Genomic DNA, 17,987 nt, shown 5'->3' with positions numbered 1-17,987 from the left:
ATTCTCCATTAATTCACTCCCCAGGTATTTAAACGTTTCCACTACTTCCAGGGGCTTGTCTGCAAGTTTAATATGACCTTTCCCTTCTTTCTCCCCTCTAGTCATAACAAGAGTTTTACTCTTTTCTACACTTATTTTCAATCCACATTCTTCAATCTTCCCATTCACCACATTCAACTGTTCTTGAACCTTCCTGTCGTCTTCTCCCCAAATCACAATATCATCTGCAAATAACATCATGTTCATTTCTCTTCCTCCATATGCTGCTTTTGCTGTTCTCATGATGTCATCCATTACCATTGTAAACAGGATTGGTGATAGAACACTTCCCTGTCTCAGTTATTTTGAACCAACTTGTCCTGCCAACTTGCGTTTGCACGCAACTACAACATTCCTTACACAATGCCATGATCATTTTTATTAATCCCTGTCCAATTCCTTTTTGCACCAGACTGTCCCAAACTTTCGTCCTGTAGAAACTCTCATATGCCTTTTCAATGTCAATGTCATCACCATATCATTCCCATACTCCCAATGCTTTTCCATTAGTTGTCTCATAATGAAAATGGGCTCTATTGTTGACCTTCCACTTCTGAAACCAAAATGATTTTCCTGTAACTGATTCTCAACCCTCAACCTTATTCTACTTCCCAGTATCCTTTCCATTATCTTAGCAACATGGGATATCAGAGTAATTCCCCTGTAGTTCTTCAAAACTTTCTCATCACCTTTCTTGAAAATTGGGATGATTATTCCTTTTTGCCAATCCTCAGGGACCTCCTTATTCTCCCAGACATTCCTGAGAACCCGATACGTCCACTGCAGACCTACAGCTTCAGCTGCCTTTATCATCTCCACTGAAATTTCATCTATTCTAGCAGTTTTTCCATTCTTCATCTTTCTTACTGCCATTTCAATTTCATTCATTGTAATTTCTTTTTCCATTTAAGTTATGTATCAGAATTTAAAGATAATGTTTTGTCAACTGGGAATAAGATATCACTTTGTAATTTGTGTCACTGTACAGTGACATCTAGTCAAAGGTTCCTGGTGCAACAACACATTTCGGCCAGTAAACATCAGGCTATCAAACAACAAAATTCCAAGTAAAGACAGCTGTTTCTGACAACTAACAACTTTGAGTGTAATGTCCGAGTTTAACACCGATCTCCGCCATACTCCCATCTCTGTTGACATCCCTCTCTGCAAACTGAATAATTAGTGCTTCAGGGAATTCCTCAATAAATATACTAGATGAGCTATCCCAGATGAGTCAACATTCAGAAAAACCTATTGTTCAGAAGATAAGACAAGATCACACACAAAGAAGGCAAGCTCATTTGCACCGTAATCATTGGTTTGTTAAGTGAGGATTATTGTAAACAGATTCTTTTGCACTGTTATGTTCTAGAAAAGTGCAATAACAAAACTATAGCAAAACTGTTCAGTGAAGCTATGGGTATCCTGTGGCCACAGGGTATTAAGTATGATAAAGTGTTACTTCTTATTAGCCACACCTTATATGATAAAAGCTGGAGAAACATTCCTGTTGTGTATCCTAAGATGACTCATTGAAATTGTATAGTACATGCTTTTCATTGTGTAGCAAAGGTGGTAAGAGCCAATTGCCCCAAAGCAGATTTGATTATTTCCTCAGTGAAAAAAGTTTTCTGAAAGCCCACCAAAGAGTTCATCTTTTAAAAGAAATGTACCCAGAAATACCATTGCCACCTTAGCTAATTCTAACAAAGTAGGGTATGATGCTGAAGAGGTTGAATTTTTTTCTGAATATATAGACTTTTAAGATTTTTTTTCTATTGGCTTTACGCCGCACAGACACAGATAGGTCTTATGGCGACAATGGGACAGGGAAGGGCTAGGACGAGGAAGGAAGCGGCCGTGGCCTTAATTAAGGTGTGAAAATAGGAAACCACGGAAAACAATCTTCAGGGCTGCCGACAGTGGGGTTCGAACCTACTATCTCCTGAACACTGGATACTGGCCGCACTTAAGCAACTTGCAGCTATCGAGCTTGGTTTTAAGAATGTTCTGCATGCCTTTGACTCTGAAGATGCAGCTTCAATTGAAGCTGTGAAAACAGCTGTCTGTCACATTCAGCATAATTGCATCATCACAAAAGCACTCACAAGGCTCCAAAACTTGCATTTGCCACTTTCTGAAAGTTTTGGAATTGTGAATAAAGCTGTGGAATGACTAAATTGTGTTACAGGTAAAACTGCAGATGACCGAGCTCGATAGCTGCAGTCGCTTAAGTGCGGCCAGTATCCAGTAATTGGGAGATAGTGGATTTGAGCCCCACTGTCGGCAGCCCTGAAGATGGTTTTCCGTGGTTTCCCATTTTCACACCAGGCAAATGCGGGGGCTGTACATTACTTAAGGCCACGGCTGCTTCCTTCCACTTCCTAGGCCTTTCCTATCCCATCATCGCCATAAGGCATATCTGTGTCGGTGCGACATAAAGTAAAAACAGTTGTAGATGTAGCAAAAGTAAAGATAGGAACTGTACTTTCAAAGATTCCTGGATAAGATGAACTGGGAAAGGCTGCTGCAATGCTGCATAGAGATTTGTGAAGTTAATGTTGGACTTAACCCAAGCATTTAAAGATAAAAATTTCATGATGTTCCGTATTGAATTGTATCACAATTAAATTGAAATAAGAAATCATGTTGTTCAACCTATTCAATACAAATAAATAAGAAATGTAGTGTTACATTTCTATTTAATTATAAGCGGAATTGGTACCGGTTTTGACCCCAATCTGGATCATCATCAGCCGAATAAAATGCAAAAAACAATGCATAGGTAAATAAGAAATTAAAAGAGTGAGTCTTTCACAAAAACAGTTGAAGAGGCAAAATATGTTAATGGGGATTGGCACTGTGCAATTTTAAATTGTAAAACCTAGAAGAAGTAGAAAGTCAGTCACTTATAAGAAGTAAGGCACGATCTTCTGAATAGTAGCACAACACATGCAAAGTTCAGCACTGTCTAATAATGTTTACAAGAAGAGGTGAAAAGTTAAATGAGCCAGCATGCATATATTATCAGGCACGAAGTCACAATATAATTTAATGAATATGAAGTTCCAAAATTGTCTAAAAGTCAAAGACGAGTCACTTGATTGAAGCAAATTGCTAGCTTCTGAAGATCAGCGCAACACACTCAATGTCTGACACTGTGGTTTCAAATGCCGACGAAACTCGGTGAATAGCTTGATGAACCAGTCTATAATTGTTTTGGTTGCGAAAATGTGTGTATATAATATAAATAATACAATTTAATATACTTGAAGTACGTAAACAGGATCTTGTAGATTCTTTAGAATAGTTGACGTAAAAAACAATTGTGAAGAAAAAAATGGTAAAAAGCGCAATACCGGAAACAAATGAAAAGCGTATATGCACAGTGCGCTACTTCTTGAAGATAAGAATTCAGGTCGTAATTGAGGTAGTCCAAGGCAGCGCAAGGCACGAGTTTAAATTTGAATGTAAAGACCCAAAATGCAGGTGGCACTATAGTATATACAGCTCAATTCGGAAAGTAGGGTTTTTTTAGAGGAGAGGTGAAAAGAAAAGATATAAGTTAATAAAGGAAGAGGATTAGTAGATAAGAGAAGATACAAGGGTTGGAAGTTAAAAGAAGATGGGAAAGGAAAAGATAGGGGAAGTAAAGGAGGGGTATTTTAGGGTGGATTAGGAGGGTGGGTTATTGGAGGTAGAAAATGTGGGTAGTAACTTTGCAAGACATGGAAAATTGAATCTGGGTTTTGAAACTTATAATTTTTGAGAAGAAGAATTAGGAAGTTAAATAGGATATTGGGTTTTTCAGAAATATAATTTAAATTTAAATTAGGGTTGAAGTATTGGTCAAGGTGAATAAAACAATTTTCAGTACTTTCAGTTATTTTTCAATACTGGTGAAATTGTGCTTGTATTAAATACAACAGATTCTCTGCTATAGGACAACACATACAAGACTCCAAGCATAATTTCACCAATATTGAAAAAGACATGAAGTATAATTTTAATTGTAAAATATTCTTGTTGTTTATGCAAGTGAAGAAGAAAGGAAAAGGAACTGTAGATTCAAATATTACAACTATCTTATTTCTTCTCCAAGTATGAATTATATTTTCTTAATAGTAGTTGATAAAATACTTTAAAACTGCTTCATGTCCAAAATAACACTATTCCAATTGATAATGCTACTCATATTGTTTCCCTTACATTCTAAAATTACATTTACTATGGATAAGCTACTGCAAGATAGGGTGATGGAGATGATTACATACTGGTAGTAGCTTAACTATTGGCTTTCCATCTAGATGACCAAAGTTTTGAAATCTGATGTATCCTAGGGTGGAATTTTTTCACATGAGAAACCACCTAGTGTCAGGAAGGGCATCAAGCCTTAAACTCTGTATCAAAACTTAAAATAAGCCAGGTTGGTTTCACTGACCCTAGAAATAGCTGGATAAGTTGAAAAATGTTTTGTGAATCCTGCAGAAAAATTACGATTTATCTGTCAATTGAACTTGATTAACCCTTTGCTGTTCTTAATGTTCCAGAATGTTAGAGTTTTATAACTCGCCTGCCGTGCTAAATGCTCCAAAGCACTCATCATACACACGGTCACCATACGTATGTTGACAGAAATACTGATGGGTCTTCTGAAACCACGATGCATTCCCGTGACTCAGCAATCTCTCAGCACCTTATTGACAGTCTTCCCCATGTGTGTTTCAAAAGCAGACCTAGTTTATAAACATCATCTTGCAGTTAGAGATTATTCATTTTCCAGTTCACTTCCTGACATTTACTAATCGTAGAGTAGTGTTGAAAGGTTTGAAAGAATGCAAAACTGGAGATATGTTAGAAATTAGTGGAGATAGTGAACTCTCTAGTAGTGGTTCTGAATTGTATTCTGATGAATGTAGTAGTGATAATAATTCCAAGAATCATGAAAATCATGAACAAATATTGTATGAAGACCGAAGGACAGGGTGCTACAGAGAAATGTTACAAGTGATATCTAGAGTTGCAATAATCATTATGATGAACTGGAAATATGGGAAAACAATGCTGATCCAAACCATGATTACCTTCTGCAAGTTCAGAAAAGGATTTTTTAAATTTATTTATGGGATGGGAATTTTATGAACTTGTAGCAAAGAAGACGAATATTCATGCTGAATATTTACGAAGAAAAATTGGCACTGTTGATACTACCTGGCAAGACACTAATGCTGATGAAATAAGGGCATATGTAGGTGTTCTAATTTGTATGAGTTTGGTTGTTTTACCTGAAATTGACAGTTACTTCCTAGGAGTTTTGTGTGTGCAGGCAATGACACTGAAACGGTTTAGGAAACTTGGGCAATATTTAGATTCAAAATGAAGGTGAGTACAAATATATACATTCTGATGATTTAGAAACAAAAAGCAAAATAAATTACATTTATATTTTTATTAATTTGACTTCTATGTTATTTTCTTTAAAGGGTAGCAATTATTATGCTTCTGTGTATATTGCGATTTAAATGCCTCTGTCAGAAAAAGTTCACACATGTGCAACACCATAGCAAAATTCCACAGGCTAAGAAATTCAGAAATGTATTAAGGAATGAGAGAGAAGGACTTACGTGAGAATGATATAATAATACTTACTGGCTTTCAGACTTAACTGAACCAATTTCATAATCTAGAGGTTCTCGTGATGGTATTCTAGCCTCCCAAGTCAACGGTTCTCTTGGCTCCTTGGTCGCTGGTTCTGGAGTGGGCTCTGGAGTGTATACATGGCCTGGAGGATATACCATACGTGATGGATCGGTGAAGGCACCTTGCAGGGGACGTCGACGGTACCATGTCCGGCATGATGCATTCTGATACCAGTCCCTATGAAAAGAGAAAACTTTAGTAATCTTGCATTTTTTGAAATTAAGCTTATATGAATTAAATGAGAAACTCGGTGAAGAAATAATTTAAAGAATTTTATTGTTATTCAGGATTTCTTAATTTGTTTTCATCCAACAGTGCAGCGTGCCATGCTAGGTATGGAATGCACTAAAGTTGACAGATGTGGAATGCCGTACATGCACGCAACATGCAGCCTCTTCATTATGCTATCATGTATCCCGGGGATTGTGAATTGAGTCAAAATTTCTTTTTTTCAAATGGATAGTGTGTTTCCTCTTAGTCCAAGAAAAGGTGCATGAAAAGAAGGCACATAAAAACTGGGTTTTACAAAAGACTCCAGAGAACAGGTATGTCTTAGCCAAACATGAGTTGAAGAAAATTGTTGCTGAAGCTAGGTGCAGTCACTATAATGACTCAAAGGAAGGAGAGAAAACTATCTTCTGGCTGACCAAAGCTAGAACAAAGTCAGCACAGGATATTGGACACTATGTATGCATAAAAGACAAAGATGGTCAGCGATTACAGGACAAACAGGACATCCTCAAATTTTGGCAATGACACTTTGAAGAGATTTCCAACAATGAGTTCCTGCATCCTCCTATTCCAGAAAGTAATCCAACAGCAGGTCCTATCTTACAAATAAAGTTAGAGGAAGTCACCAATGCCATCAGGAATATGAAGAACCAAAAAGCACTTCCGGCAGTCTTCTGGAAGTTGCAGAAATTAAAAGAACCGGCAATCAACTGGCTGACCAACTTTTTCAGTGCCATAGTTGACTTTGGCTCTGTTCCCAGTGATTGGGTTACAAGCATCACTGTGCCTAACTTAATGCAAAAAGGTGATCCAGAAGAATGTGCAAATTGCTGTCCAATTCACCTCCTGTTACACATAATGAAGATCTTTTAGAGAATCCTCGATCGATGACTGCGTGACATTGTTAGCATTAGTACCAACCAGTGCGGCTTCGTCAAGGGTGTTGGAACATCCAATGGAATCTTTGCTGCCAGAATGCTCATTGAAAAGCACATAGAGAAACAACAGCAACTGCATATTGCATTCCTTGATCTTGAAAAGGCTTTCGACCTTGTTCTACATTGTGTGAATCTGGTATGCACTTCGCGACCATGGTATACCAGAAATACCTTATTGATTGGATCAAGATCTATACACAAATACCACAAGTTATGTATGTTGCACTGTCGGCACCTTGGAGAGCTTCCAAGTGAAAGTTGGTGCACACCAAGGCTCCGCACTGTCGCCATTGCTCTTTGTCCTCATCATGGACGCAATCACACGGGATCTTGGACTCTCTTATGTGTGTTGTCCTTGCTGATACCAAGAGAAGAGTATTACAGCATCACGTTGAAGATTGGAAGAGCAGTGTCTCTCAATACAGTCTTAGACTGAACAAAAAGAAGACTGAATACGTTGAAATCATCCCAAGCAATGGCTCTGTCCAAGATGATGGAGAGACCTTAACAAAGACCATAAGCTTCAGGTATCTAGGATCTCGCATACAGATGGTGAGATAAAGGCAGCAAGGATGAGATGGAGGGAAGTCACAGGCATATTCTGTGACAGTAGGGTGCCACAACATTTGAAGTCCAAAATATACCACATGATAGTACGTCCTGTTGCTTTATACAGTGTTTAATGTCGATCAGCTGACAAAGCTATGGAGCGCCAATTACACACCATAGAAATACGTATGCTCTGTTGGTTGAGGGCATCACACTCCTGCATCATGTCAAACAACACAGTTCGCCAGTAAATGGGCATTGTACCCATCACTGAAAAAGCACAGGAAAAACATCTTCAATGGTATGGTCACGTTCTATGTGCTTTATCTCAAACAGTTGCCAATTTCACTCACTCCTTTGACATTAACTGGCAATGATCATACAAGCATCGAATGCAGTGCTGGGATGACACAGCAAATGCTTATATAAAGACTCTGAACTTAAGACCAGATGATGCCCAAGGTCATGCAAAACTGTGAGCCAAGGTTAAAACAGTGGACAGTGGACCCTGGACCAGTTAGAAAATGCTAGAAGAAGAAGAAGAAGAAGAAGAAGAAGAAGAAGAAGAAGAAGAAGAAGAAGAAGAAGAAGATGATGATGATGATGATGATGATGATGATGATGATGATGATGATGATGAAGCTTGGCAAGAAACTGTAAAGCATGGCTCTCTGATAAGAGAATTTCTTTGCTTTTAAACAAAATTATGATGACTCAAGTGATCGTTCCATTGTCAGCTCATTGATAAATGTTTATGCCTTGGTGGAAATGAATTGCAAGAGTGAAGATGATAGTGAGGTGTGTGATGTTCAGCCACATGCTTACGTGTCAGGTGCCTGTGCATCACAGTGGGCAGGTAGGTCTTAAGTGGTTCAAAGGGAGATATTTTGTGAAGTATATTGTACCAAATGTTTTGTGTACACATACACCAAAACTATCAAGTTACAACGGTCCCAATATCGCACATTTTATGCTTCCGACTCATGTTGAATTGTGGCTTCATCACACATTAGCAAGTGGTGTGTGCTGTGACTGCTTCTGCACTGAGGGGTTAAATTGACATTCATGATGTAATCATGGAATTTTCAGAACAGTATTGAGAATGAGATATAACTGATAATATGAAAATGTATTTTTAACAGTGTCACGGTCCATCTATTACAACCACACACAAATTGATTTTGCTTACAGAACATTAAAATGTATGAGTAAATAACTGTCCTCATTTGAGAGTTTTATTTCTGTTTTATCTCTTTCATTATGATGAATTAGAATGATAATGCCATGTATTTAATACCCTTTCAATGACTATTGATTTTAAGAGATGTCAGAATGACACAATTTTGCCTTGAAAAGAGCTGTTTTGTTTCTTAAACTGGCACAGGTGTTTTACATTTAAGCACTCATGTTTAAACATGTAAGTTCTCAACACCATTCTTGATGCACTTTCCTTTTCATGAATACACATATTTACTCTATCTTCATAAATTAGACAGCTGTACACAGAGCAGACAGTGAGAAGTAATTTCCATGCTGGAGCAAGCAGAAAATGGAGAAAGAGCTGTTCAAGCAAAAAAAAAAAAAAAATGGATAATGTGGAACTGAAAAAAGATAAGACGGATGGAGATTGAAGTGATTAATCCTTGTAGGACTAGCTGATGATATATCGTCAATGTCCGCCCTTGCAAAAAGGACATTGGCAATACATTGCCAATGGCCACAGTAGCTAAAAGGAGTAGCTGGCGACAATTTGTCGATGGAATAAACCTAAAATATTTTAAAAATAGTTCTCTAATTCAATATATCTATTTTTTGTATTTCCTGCAAAGAAGAATAGCTTTTTTGAAAATATTTTAGAAAAAATCATATTGAAATCTTAATTACAATCTATAACAACAGTACAGGAGCTGAGCCCCTAATTAAAAAATAAAATGCTTTCAATTGTATATATATATTATGTATTTATTTAGGATTCTATGTAACGTAAATGTGCTCATATTGTACTATGGTTATATGGAATTTGTATAACCTCCGTCCATATATTTTTGATATAGTTCAATTTTTTAGAGACAACAATTAAAAAAAGGAGTCACCATCATTTTGAGAAGGACTTTTAAAGAGGTAAATGAATGTTATACCGATGTTGTCTAGTTATTAAAGGCAGTTGTATCATTGAGGGTGCAGCAGATCATCTGCAGGTGTTGAAGGTCAAAGACATTTACATATCAGTACTTAAGAATAATCAGCCAGCGGTTTTTCAAGGTTAAATAAAACTACAAAGTAGTCATATCATTGAGGGTGCAATGGATCGTCTGTGGGTATTTAAGGTTAAAGATTTATATAACAGCTTGTCAGAATAATCAGCCAGTGGTTCTTCAAGGTAAAAAAAAAAAAAATCTATGAGTAAACTCTTTCTTCATATAAAAGAAGAACTTGTAAATATTTTTTCAGAAGACAAAATGTATGTGTAGTAGAATATGAGCAGATTTGATTGTTTTAAGATATTAAATTATTTATTAGTGTGAGTTATATAAGAAGTTTTTTTAAAACCTTGCTATGATTTTGAAGGGATTCACAGGTATTCAGGTGAGATAAAAGTTTAAATTCTGTTAGCCTATGATACACTTCCCTGGTAATATACGTTTTCATTCTTGAATTATATTTTTTAATATTTCAGTAATAAAATCAATAAATGTTAGCTCAGATGGAGCGTAGAGGTTACGTTTTATGAAAGGGGAACTTCAAAATAATGCCTTGGTCTTTTTCACCTCACCACCTAGCAAGGCAGGTGATCTTTTTAAGGGCACTTTTCTTAAACATACCTGGTCCTAAAAGGTATAAACTAAAACTTTACATTTTGATGAAGAGTGGGAACAAAGCCAAGAGTTTGGGGATTACTTTATAATGATGGAATAGATCAGTCATGATAATTATGATGGAATGTGAAAATAATAAATCCCTCGTTTTACTCTGAGATAAGAAAAATGTTCTTGAATATCTCACTAACCAGTGTACATGCTCAAAAAAATATATGTGGTTATGTTTGGGAAAGAGTTTTGTGAGAAAATTAAGTCTCTGATAAATTACTAAAGCAAGACGTAAACAATGTCTTAAGATTTAGAAGTCTAAAATGTGTGATATGCAAAAATAAAAAGATATAAGAGTACTGTAACATGATCTCACAGCAGACATAGAGAGAAAAGAAGAAATACAAATAAGGCTTTAAAGTTGAAAGGAGATCAGGGGTGGTGGAGAATGTTGAAGCAGATCATTATAAAGAGATGTGTACACATGCAGGTGATAGAGAAGACAGGAAATCAGTGATAAAGAAGGCTATGGTTCTCAAAAGAATTAAGTGTTTAGAAGAGCAAAACAGTTTCAAACAATGTCTATTTTCAGGATTTACCTGTAACTGTCATAGTATGAACGTAGTCTGTCTGTGGGGATCATGTATTGATCGGCAGGCATCTTGTCAGCAATATTCAGCCAAGGATGCTTGAGAGCTGTTCGTACATCAAGTCTTCCATCAGGCTGAAATACCAATAGTTTGCTGATGAAGTCCCTAGCATCAGCAGAGATGTCGCTGAACCATTTGTCATGAAATTCCCACTTGCCCTCTTTCACGCGAGTCAGAGTCTCTCTATCGTTGAGACCACGGAATGGGGAATGACCAGAGAGCAGAATGTAAGTGATGATACCAACTGCCCACATATCTGCACTGCATGAAACTCCATCACCATTTGCTATCTCTGGGGATACAAATTCTGGCATGCCTGCAACAGTGTAGATTTTGTGATTACATAACTGTTAAGAGAGCATGAATTACATGAATTACTAAAAAAGAACAAAACATTATGGATATTTGTTTTATATTATGCCAGTTTGAAATAAAGCTGGTTTGGTAGTGATAGAAAATTAACAGCCTCATCTACTACAGTATGCACTCCAACTGGCAAGAGAAGAATTTCAAATGATGTCAGGACACTCAGCCTGCACCTTATTCTTGTCTTTTAGCACTTTCCTTGAAAGTCTCCCTCTTTCCACACTGACCTATTATTGTGTTAATCCTATTAAATGTTCCTTTCTTTGTATGTAAGACTTAATTTGCACTTGTTTGTTCCTTTCTAATACTGACTCTGTTTTCTTTTCTCCTTTTGTGTTTGTCCTGTGTACCTACTCTTTTATCACCTGTATTCATCTTCATCTTTTTTGACATTTCTGCTGTTCCTTTGGTTATCCAGCTTTCTTCTTATCCTCTGCTTCTCACATCAAGACTGAAGATCTGTCAAGATTCCCCCTCAATGAGTGTTGGTGCTCATCCTCCTGATGGAGCTGGGAAGCAGGAATGAGCTTGTTGAGGACTGAGAAGAAATGGATGTTGAAAAACTGGGATTGATGAGGAGAGAACCAATCTACTGTATTTCTCTGAATCCTAGACAATGTCTTTTTCCCCAGAAGCTCTTGTGAAAAATCAAGGGTCATCTTGCATTTGCGACCTAACAGAATGAACACCACTGGCAGCTATCACGGTAACCACACTGCTTCTTTTAACCCCACACACAAAACTCGTTTACAATCAACGTCCGCTTCCTTATTACATATCGCTAGCCATGGCAGCTGGTTGTACAGTGCCTCTGTGCAACGTCACTGGATCTTGGGGAAATCATGAAGAGAGAGAATGACATTCTATTAGTCTCTACAAAAACATTTCTCACATCTGCAGAATAGCATCAAAACATGCAAACCTCCAAATTCTTAGAAAGGCCACAGCTACTCAGTGGCAGAGTTATAACACATCTACTGTACCTGACGCTTAGAAAAATTAAGTTTTATAGACAGCAGGAATATTTTCGTGATGGATCGTCGTATTGTAAAGATACGTGGAACAGGTATTGCCGACAAATTTTCACTGGGTTCTCTTTGATATTATGGTGCCAATTTTAAATTAATGGTTATTAAACCCATGGAAATAAAGAATAATTGTGCAGCCACAAAATAATACAGCATAACTAAAGCCAATGTTCGGCATTGGCGTGAAGGCAAAGATAGTCTAAAAATGCGTACTCTAGATGAAAGGCATTCATATGATTTTACAGAGCACTTTTTAAGCCTGATTTAATTTTTTGAAGGAAAAAGTGGGGGTAGTCTTGGCATTCATGGTCGTCTTGGATTCGGAGAAATACGGTACTTAAAGACAGCAATGCATAAAGCTGTGGAGATTATCTTTGTTTTTCTATATTTTCTTTACATTTTCACCTTTTCCTACACTGACCTGTCATTGAGTCTATCCTATTCTGTGCTCCGTTTCGTGTTCATGTCTTTCTGTGTATGACTTGATTTGCACTTATTTGTTCTTTTCCTTTACTTATACTACAAAAACATCTGTGATGGGCACCTTCCTTGCCATCATAAAGATTAGAAATCACGTTCTGCCAGAAGCAAAAATTTCACGCTTGGCCAAAGGGGAAAAATTTTGCTATCACCCTGCCTTCGATTCCCGTGGAAGACACTGTTGCGAACATTGAAGCTTCTTACTCCCAGAACAGGCTAAGGAAATTTGCTGCGTATGGTACCTGCACTCAGGAGCAACCTCATAGTTCAAGAGATGAGGACCATAAAGACTCTGAACTAGGATGAAAGTTATCATCATTCTCCAGCACACTAGAAATAGATGTGGCCCACACTGGAGAAAGTCTTAGATAGCAAAAAATATCAAAATTTATAATTTCAATACAGAACTGTAAATTTTTGTCTCTTTTGTACCTAAAAATTATGAAATGTGGTGCACGATTGTTACCAGCGATTTTATATTGAATAACGAAGATCTTATGGTAAAGTACCCTGTATTTCAGCAAAAATTTGGTAGGGAAGAATATATATCTAACTGGATTAGCTGATGAAGTTATTAAAGTACAACTCTAATATTTGCCTCTTGTGAAAATGTAAAATAACTGAAAATTATCTTTAGGGCTACCAAGATTGTGGTTCAAACTCACAATCTCCTGAATGCAAGCTTAACAACCCGTACTGTCCTGTTGGGCTTTGTGTGGTTTTACAATTGCATTTCAAACTGTTCTCTAGGATCTAAAATTGTCTGCAGTTAAAGGCACTGATTATAAACTATTCATAGACATATGACAATAGTTGCCAATAGTTTTAAGCCAAAAGTTGAGTTTCCTGCAAGTATCCTAGAATTTACCGGTTCTTCACAAAGGAAGGATAAATTACTGAAACTACTACATCAAATTTTATGGATACCGTGTCATTGTATGGAAGAGTACGTTAAAAATAAATTGCTGATGATAATTTTTGTTTTAAGGGGCCTAACATTGAGGTTGTCAGTCCATAATAAACTGTTCTTTTCACACTGTGATATTTATAAAAAAATTAACAGACTTCTAACCTAGTTAAAGTATAACTTTTATTTACAAACCATAGTCAAGAGAGGCAAGTTTTCCATAAGCTATCCTCCGGCTGAGTCCAAAGTCACATATCTTGAGATCATCTCCACCAGGATGGGAAATGAGCAAGTCGCCAACCTAGTAACATAAAAATAACGGTTTAAAGAATTATAAAATATAAAATAGAACGTACTACATATGCAGTGAGTTGCCTCTATAACATTTAAATAAGTGCACATAGCAACTACTTTTATTCTAAAAAAAAAAGAAAAGGTAGGAAAACAAAATATTACATAGGCAAAGAATGTTTGAACATTCATTTACTGCATTTAGTTCCAGAGAGCCTACCATCCTGAAATGTCTTGATGCCATTAACATGAAAGTTGAATCTCCTTAAATCATGAACTTGTTTTATGAACTGTAGAAATCTATAAAATGTAAGTCTCCTGAAAATGATACAAGTTAGAAAATGTCATTTTTGTTTTCTTGAAAACCAGAACTCTTAAATAAAAAATTGAGAGTTTTCCATAATTTACATAATTTTCCAGAACTATTTGTTAAGTTTGATGTACCAAGCGGCTGTTTAGAAACCTTCCTGTGCATTTGCAGTGCTGCGGATGCTGGTATGAAAGTGAATGAATTTTAAAATATCACCAACATTACTGAGACTACTGTGATGCTGCATTCTTGTGCAATGCATTACAAAATCATCCACACACACTATCACATCACACTTCCATTTCAGTCTGTAATCATTATCTCACAATTCTAGAGAAAAATGATGAACACACATAAAGGAACAGATTGTGAGGAGAGTAAACCACACATTTGAGAGATTCATTGCTCTAGAAAATAAGTCTAGATTACAGTTTTCCAATTCCCATTTGGTAGATATGCTTAATAATAATAATAATAATAATAATAATAATAATAATAATAATAATAATAATAATAATAATAATAATAATAATAATAATAATAATAATAATGATGATGATGATGATGATGATAGTAATAATAATAATAATCTCCCCAGTGAACCATTTGACCTTGCCGCAGTGGGGAGCTTGCACGACCCAATGAAGCAGATAGCCAAGCTGCAGGTGCAACCATATTGGATCCGTATCTGTTGAGAGACCAGACTAACGAATGGTTCATCGAAAGGGAAGTAGCAGTCTTTCAGAAGTTGCAAGGGTGGCAGTCTAGATGATTGACTAATATGGCCTTGTAATAATACTCGAGATGGCTTAGCTGTGTTGATACTGCTACACAGCTGAAAACAACAGGAAACTACAGCCGTAACTAACTCCCGAGGACATGCAGCTCTCTCTGTATGAATTATGTACTGATGAAGGCTTCCTCCCAGGTAAAACATTCTGGAAGGAAAATAGTCTCCCATTCGGATCTCCGGATAGGGATTACACAAGAGGGGGCGAACATCAGGAAGATGGATACTGACATTCTGCAAGTCGGAGCGTGGAATGTTAGAAGTTTGAATCGTTGTGGTAGGTTAGAGAAGCTGAAAGGGGAGATGGATAGACTAAAGTCAGATGTAGTTGGTATAAGTGATAAACGTTGGCAGGAAGAACAGGATTTTTGGTCAGGAGACTACAGATTTATCAACACAAAATCAAACAGCGGGAAATGCAGGCGTTGGTTTATTAATGAATAAGAAAATAGGGCAGCGGGTAAGCTAATATGACCAGCATAGTGAAAGAATTATTGCTGTTAAGATAGACACCAAACCAATGGCCACCACAACAGTGCAGGTCTATATGCATACTAGTTCAGTGGATGATGTGGAAATCAAAAGAATATATGAAGAGATAGAAGATTTAATACAATATGTAAAAGGTGACGAGAATCTAATTGTGGTGGGAGACTGGAATGCAGTGGTAGGCCAAGGAAGAGAAGGTAATACGGTAGGAGAATTCGTATTGGGACAAAGAAATGAAAGAGGAAGTCGTCAGGTTGAATTCTGCACTGATCATAATTTAGTCCTTGCTAATACTTGGTTCAAACATCACAAACGACAGCTGTATAAGTGGACAAGACCTGGAGACACTGGAAGTTATCAAATAGACTTTATCATGATTAGTCCGACTCGTTGGTTGAATGGTCAGAGCACAGGCCTTTGGTTCAGAGGGTCCCGGGTTCGATTCCCGGCTGGGTCGGGGATTTTAACCTTCATTTATTAATTCCAGTGGCCCGGGGACTGGGTGTTTGTGCTGTCCCCAACATCCCTGCAACTCTCACACCACACATAACACTATCCTCCACCACAATAACCTACACATGGCAGATGCCGCCCACCCTCATCGGAGGGTCTACCTTACAAGGGCTGCAACCGGCTAGAAATAGTCACACAAAACTAAAATTAAATTATGATTAGGCAGAGATTCATAAACCAGGTGTTGGACTGCAAATCTTTCCCCGGAGCAGACGTGGACTCTGACCAAAACTTGTTGGTCATGAAATGCCATCTGAAGTTGAAGAAATTGAAGAAAGGAAGGAATGCAAGGAGATGGGATCTAGACAAGTTGAAAGAAAAGAGTGTGAGAGATTGTTTCAAGGAACATGTTGCACAAGGACTAAATGAAAAGGCTGAAGGATAAACAATAGAGGAAGAATGAATAGTCATGAAAAATTTGGTCAGTAGGTCTGCTGAAGAAATGTTAGGGAGGAAGAAAAGATAACCAAGAATCAATGGATAACTCAGGAGATACTAGACATGACTGATGAATGATGAAAATACAAGAATGCAAGAAATGAAGAGGGCGGAAAAGAATACAGACGATAAAAGAATGTTGATTGAAAGTACAAGATAGTTAAGGAAGAATGGCTGAAGGAGAAGTGCAAGAATGTTGAAGGTTGTACGGTCTTAGGAAAGGTAGATGCTGCATACAGGAAAATCAAGGAAACATTTGGAGAAAGGAAATCTAGGTGTGTGAATATTAAGAGCTCAGATGGAAAGCCACTTTATGGAAAGACGAAGAAGAAAGTTTGCAGGAATATATCCAGCAGTTGTATCAAGGTAAAGACGTAGATGATTTGGTTCTGGAACAACAAGAGGATATTGATGCTAATGAAATGGGAGACCCAGTTTTGAGGTCAGAGTTTGACAGAGCTGTGAGAGACCCAAATAGGAACAAGGCACATGGAATTGATGAAATACCCTCTGAATTACTGACTGCCTTAGGAGAAACCAGCATGGCAAGGTTATTCCATCTAGTGTGTCAGATGTATGAGACAGGAGAAGTGCCATCCGATTTTCGGCGGAATGTTGTTATACCTATTCCCAAGGAAACTGCTGACAAGTATGAAAACTACCGCACCATTAGTTTAGTATCTCACGCCTGCAAAATTTTAACATGTATTATTTACAGAAGAATGGAAAGACAAGTTGAAGCTGAGTTGGGAGAAGATAAATTTGGCTTCAGAAGAAATATAGGAACACTTGAAGCAATCCTGACTTTACGTCTGATCTTACAGGATCACATTAAGAAGGATAATCCCATGTACATGGCATTCATAGATCTAGAAAAGGCATTTGATAATGTTGATTGGACCAAGCTATTTGAGATTCTGAAGGTGATTGGGATCAGATACCAAGAACTAATAATTATCTACAATCTGTATAACAATCAGTCTGCAGTGATAAGAATAGAGGGCTTTGAAAAAGAAGCAGCAATCCAGAAAGGCGTGAGGCAAGGCTGCAGTTTGTCCCCCCTCCTTTATAATGTTTACATAGAACAGGCAGTAAAGGAAATCAAAGAGGAATTTGGAAAGGGAATCACAATCCAAGGAGAGGAAATCAAAACCTTGAGATTTGCTGATGATATTTTTATTTTATCTGAGACTGTAAAAGATCTCGAGAAATTGTTGAATGGTATGGACAAAGTCTTGGGTAAGGAGTACAAAATTAAAATAAATAAGGCCAAAACAAAAGTAATGGAGTGCTGTCGAACGAAGGCAGGCGATGCAAGTAATATTAGATTTGGAAATGAAGTCTTAAAGGAAGTAGATGCATATTGTTACTTGGGTAGTAAAATAATTAACAATGGCAGAAGTAAGGAGGACATAAAATGCAGACTAGCACAAGCAAGGAAGAGCTTTCTTAAGAAAAGAA

The 17,987-nt window shown here is 37.2% G+C and overlaps 1 protein-coding gene and 1 long non-coding RNA gene across 12 annotated transcripts in view; one reads left to right on the top strand and one right to left on the bottom strand.

Annotated features, from left to right (window-relative positions):
- Obsc (Obscurin) overlaps nucleotides 1-17,987 on the bottom strand; it is a 980,481-nt gene that overhangs the window by 103,974 nt on the left and 858,520 nt on the right. For all 10 annotated transcript variants that reach the window (XM_068225413.1, XM_068225414.1, XM_067137343.2 and 7 more), the window contains 3 exons: nucleotides 13,891-13,996; nucleotides 10,864-11,230; nucleotides 5,689-5,916 (listed from right to left, as the gene is read on the bottom strand). In XM_068225413.1, coding sequence (XP_068081514.1) covers nucleotides 5,689-5,916; nucleotides 10,864-11,230; nucleotides 13,891-13,996 — 701 coding nt within the window. The remainder of the gene's footprint in view (nucleotides 1-5,688; nucleotides 5,917-10,863; nucleotides 11,231-13,890; nucleotides 13,997-17,987) is intronic.
- Nucleotides 1-17,987, top strand: part of LOC137497011 (uncharacterized) — a 100,064-nt gene that overhangs the window by 13,532 nt on the left and 68,545 nt on the right. The window contains exon 1 of one of the 2 annotated variants that reach the window (XR_011017592.1): nucleotides 8,144-8,313. The exons of the other annotated variant lie outside the window; for it this stretch is intronic. This is a non-coding gene — a long non-coding RNA (uncharacterized lncRNA). Of the gene's footprint in view, nucleotides 1-8,143; nucleotides 8,314-17,987 lie in introns of those variants that run through there. 2 annotated transcript variants of the gene reach the window in all.

The sequence above is a fragment of the Anabrus simplex genome, chromosome 1 (assembly GCF_040414725.1).
Source record: "Anabrus simplex isolate iqAnaSimp1 chromosome 1, ASM4041472v1, whole genome shotgun sequence".
Lineage (NCBI taxonomy): Eukaryota > Metazoa > Arthropoda > Insecta > Orthoptera > Tettigoniidae > Anabrus > Anabrus simplex.
The sequence above is the reverse complement of the archived record's forward strand: the minus strand, read 5'-3'. Positions and strand labels throughout refer to the sequence as shown.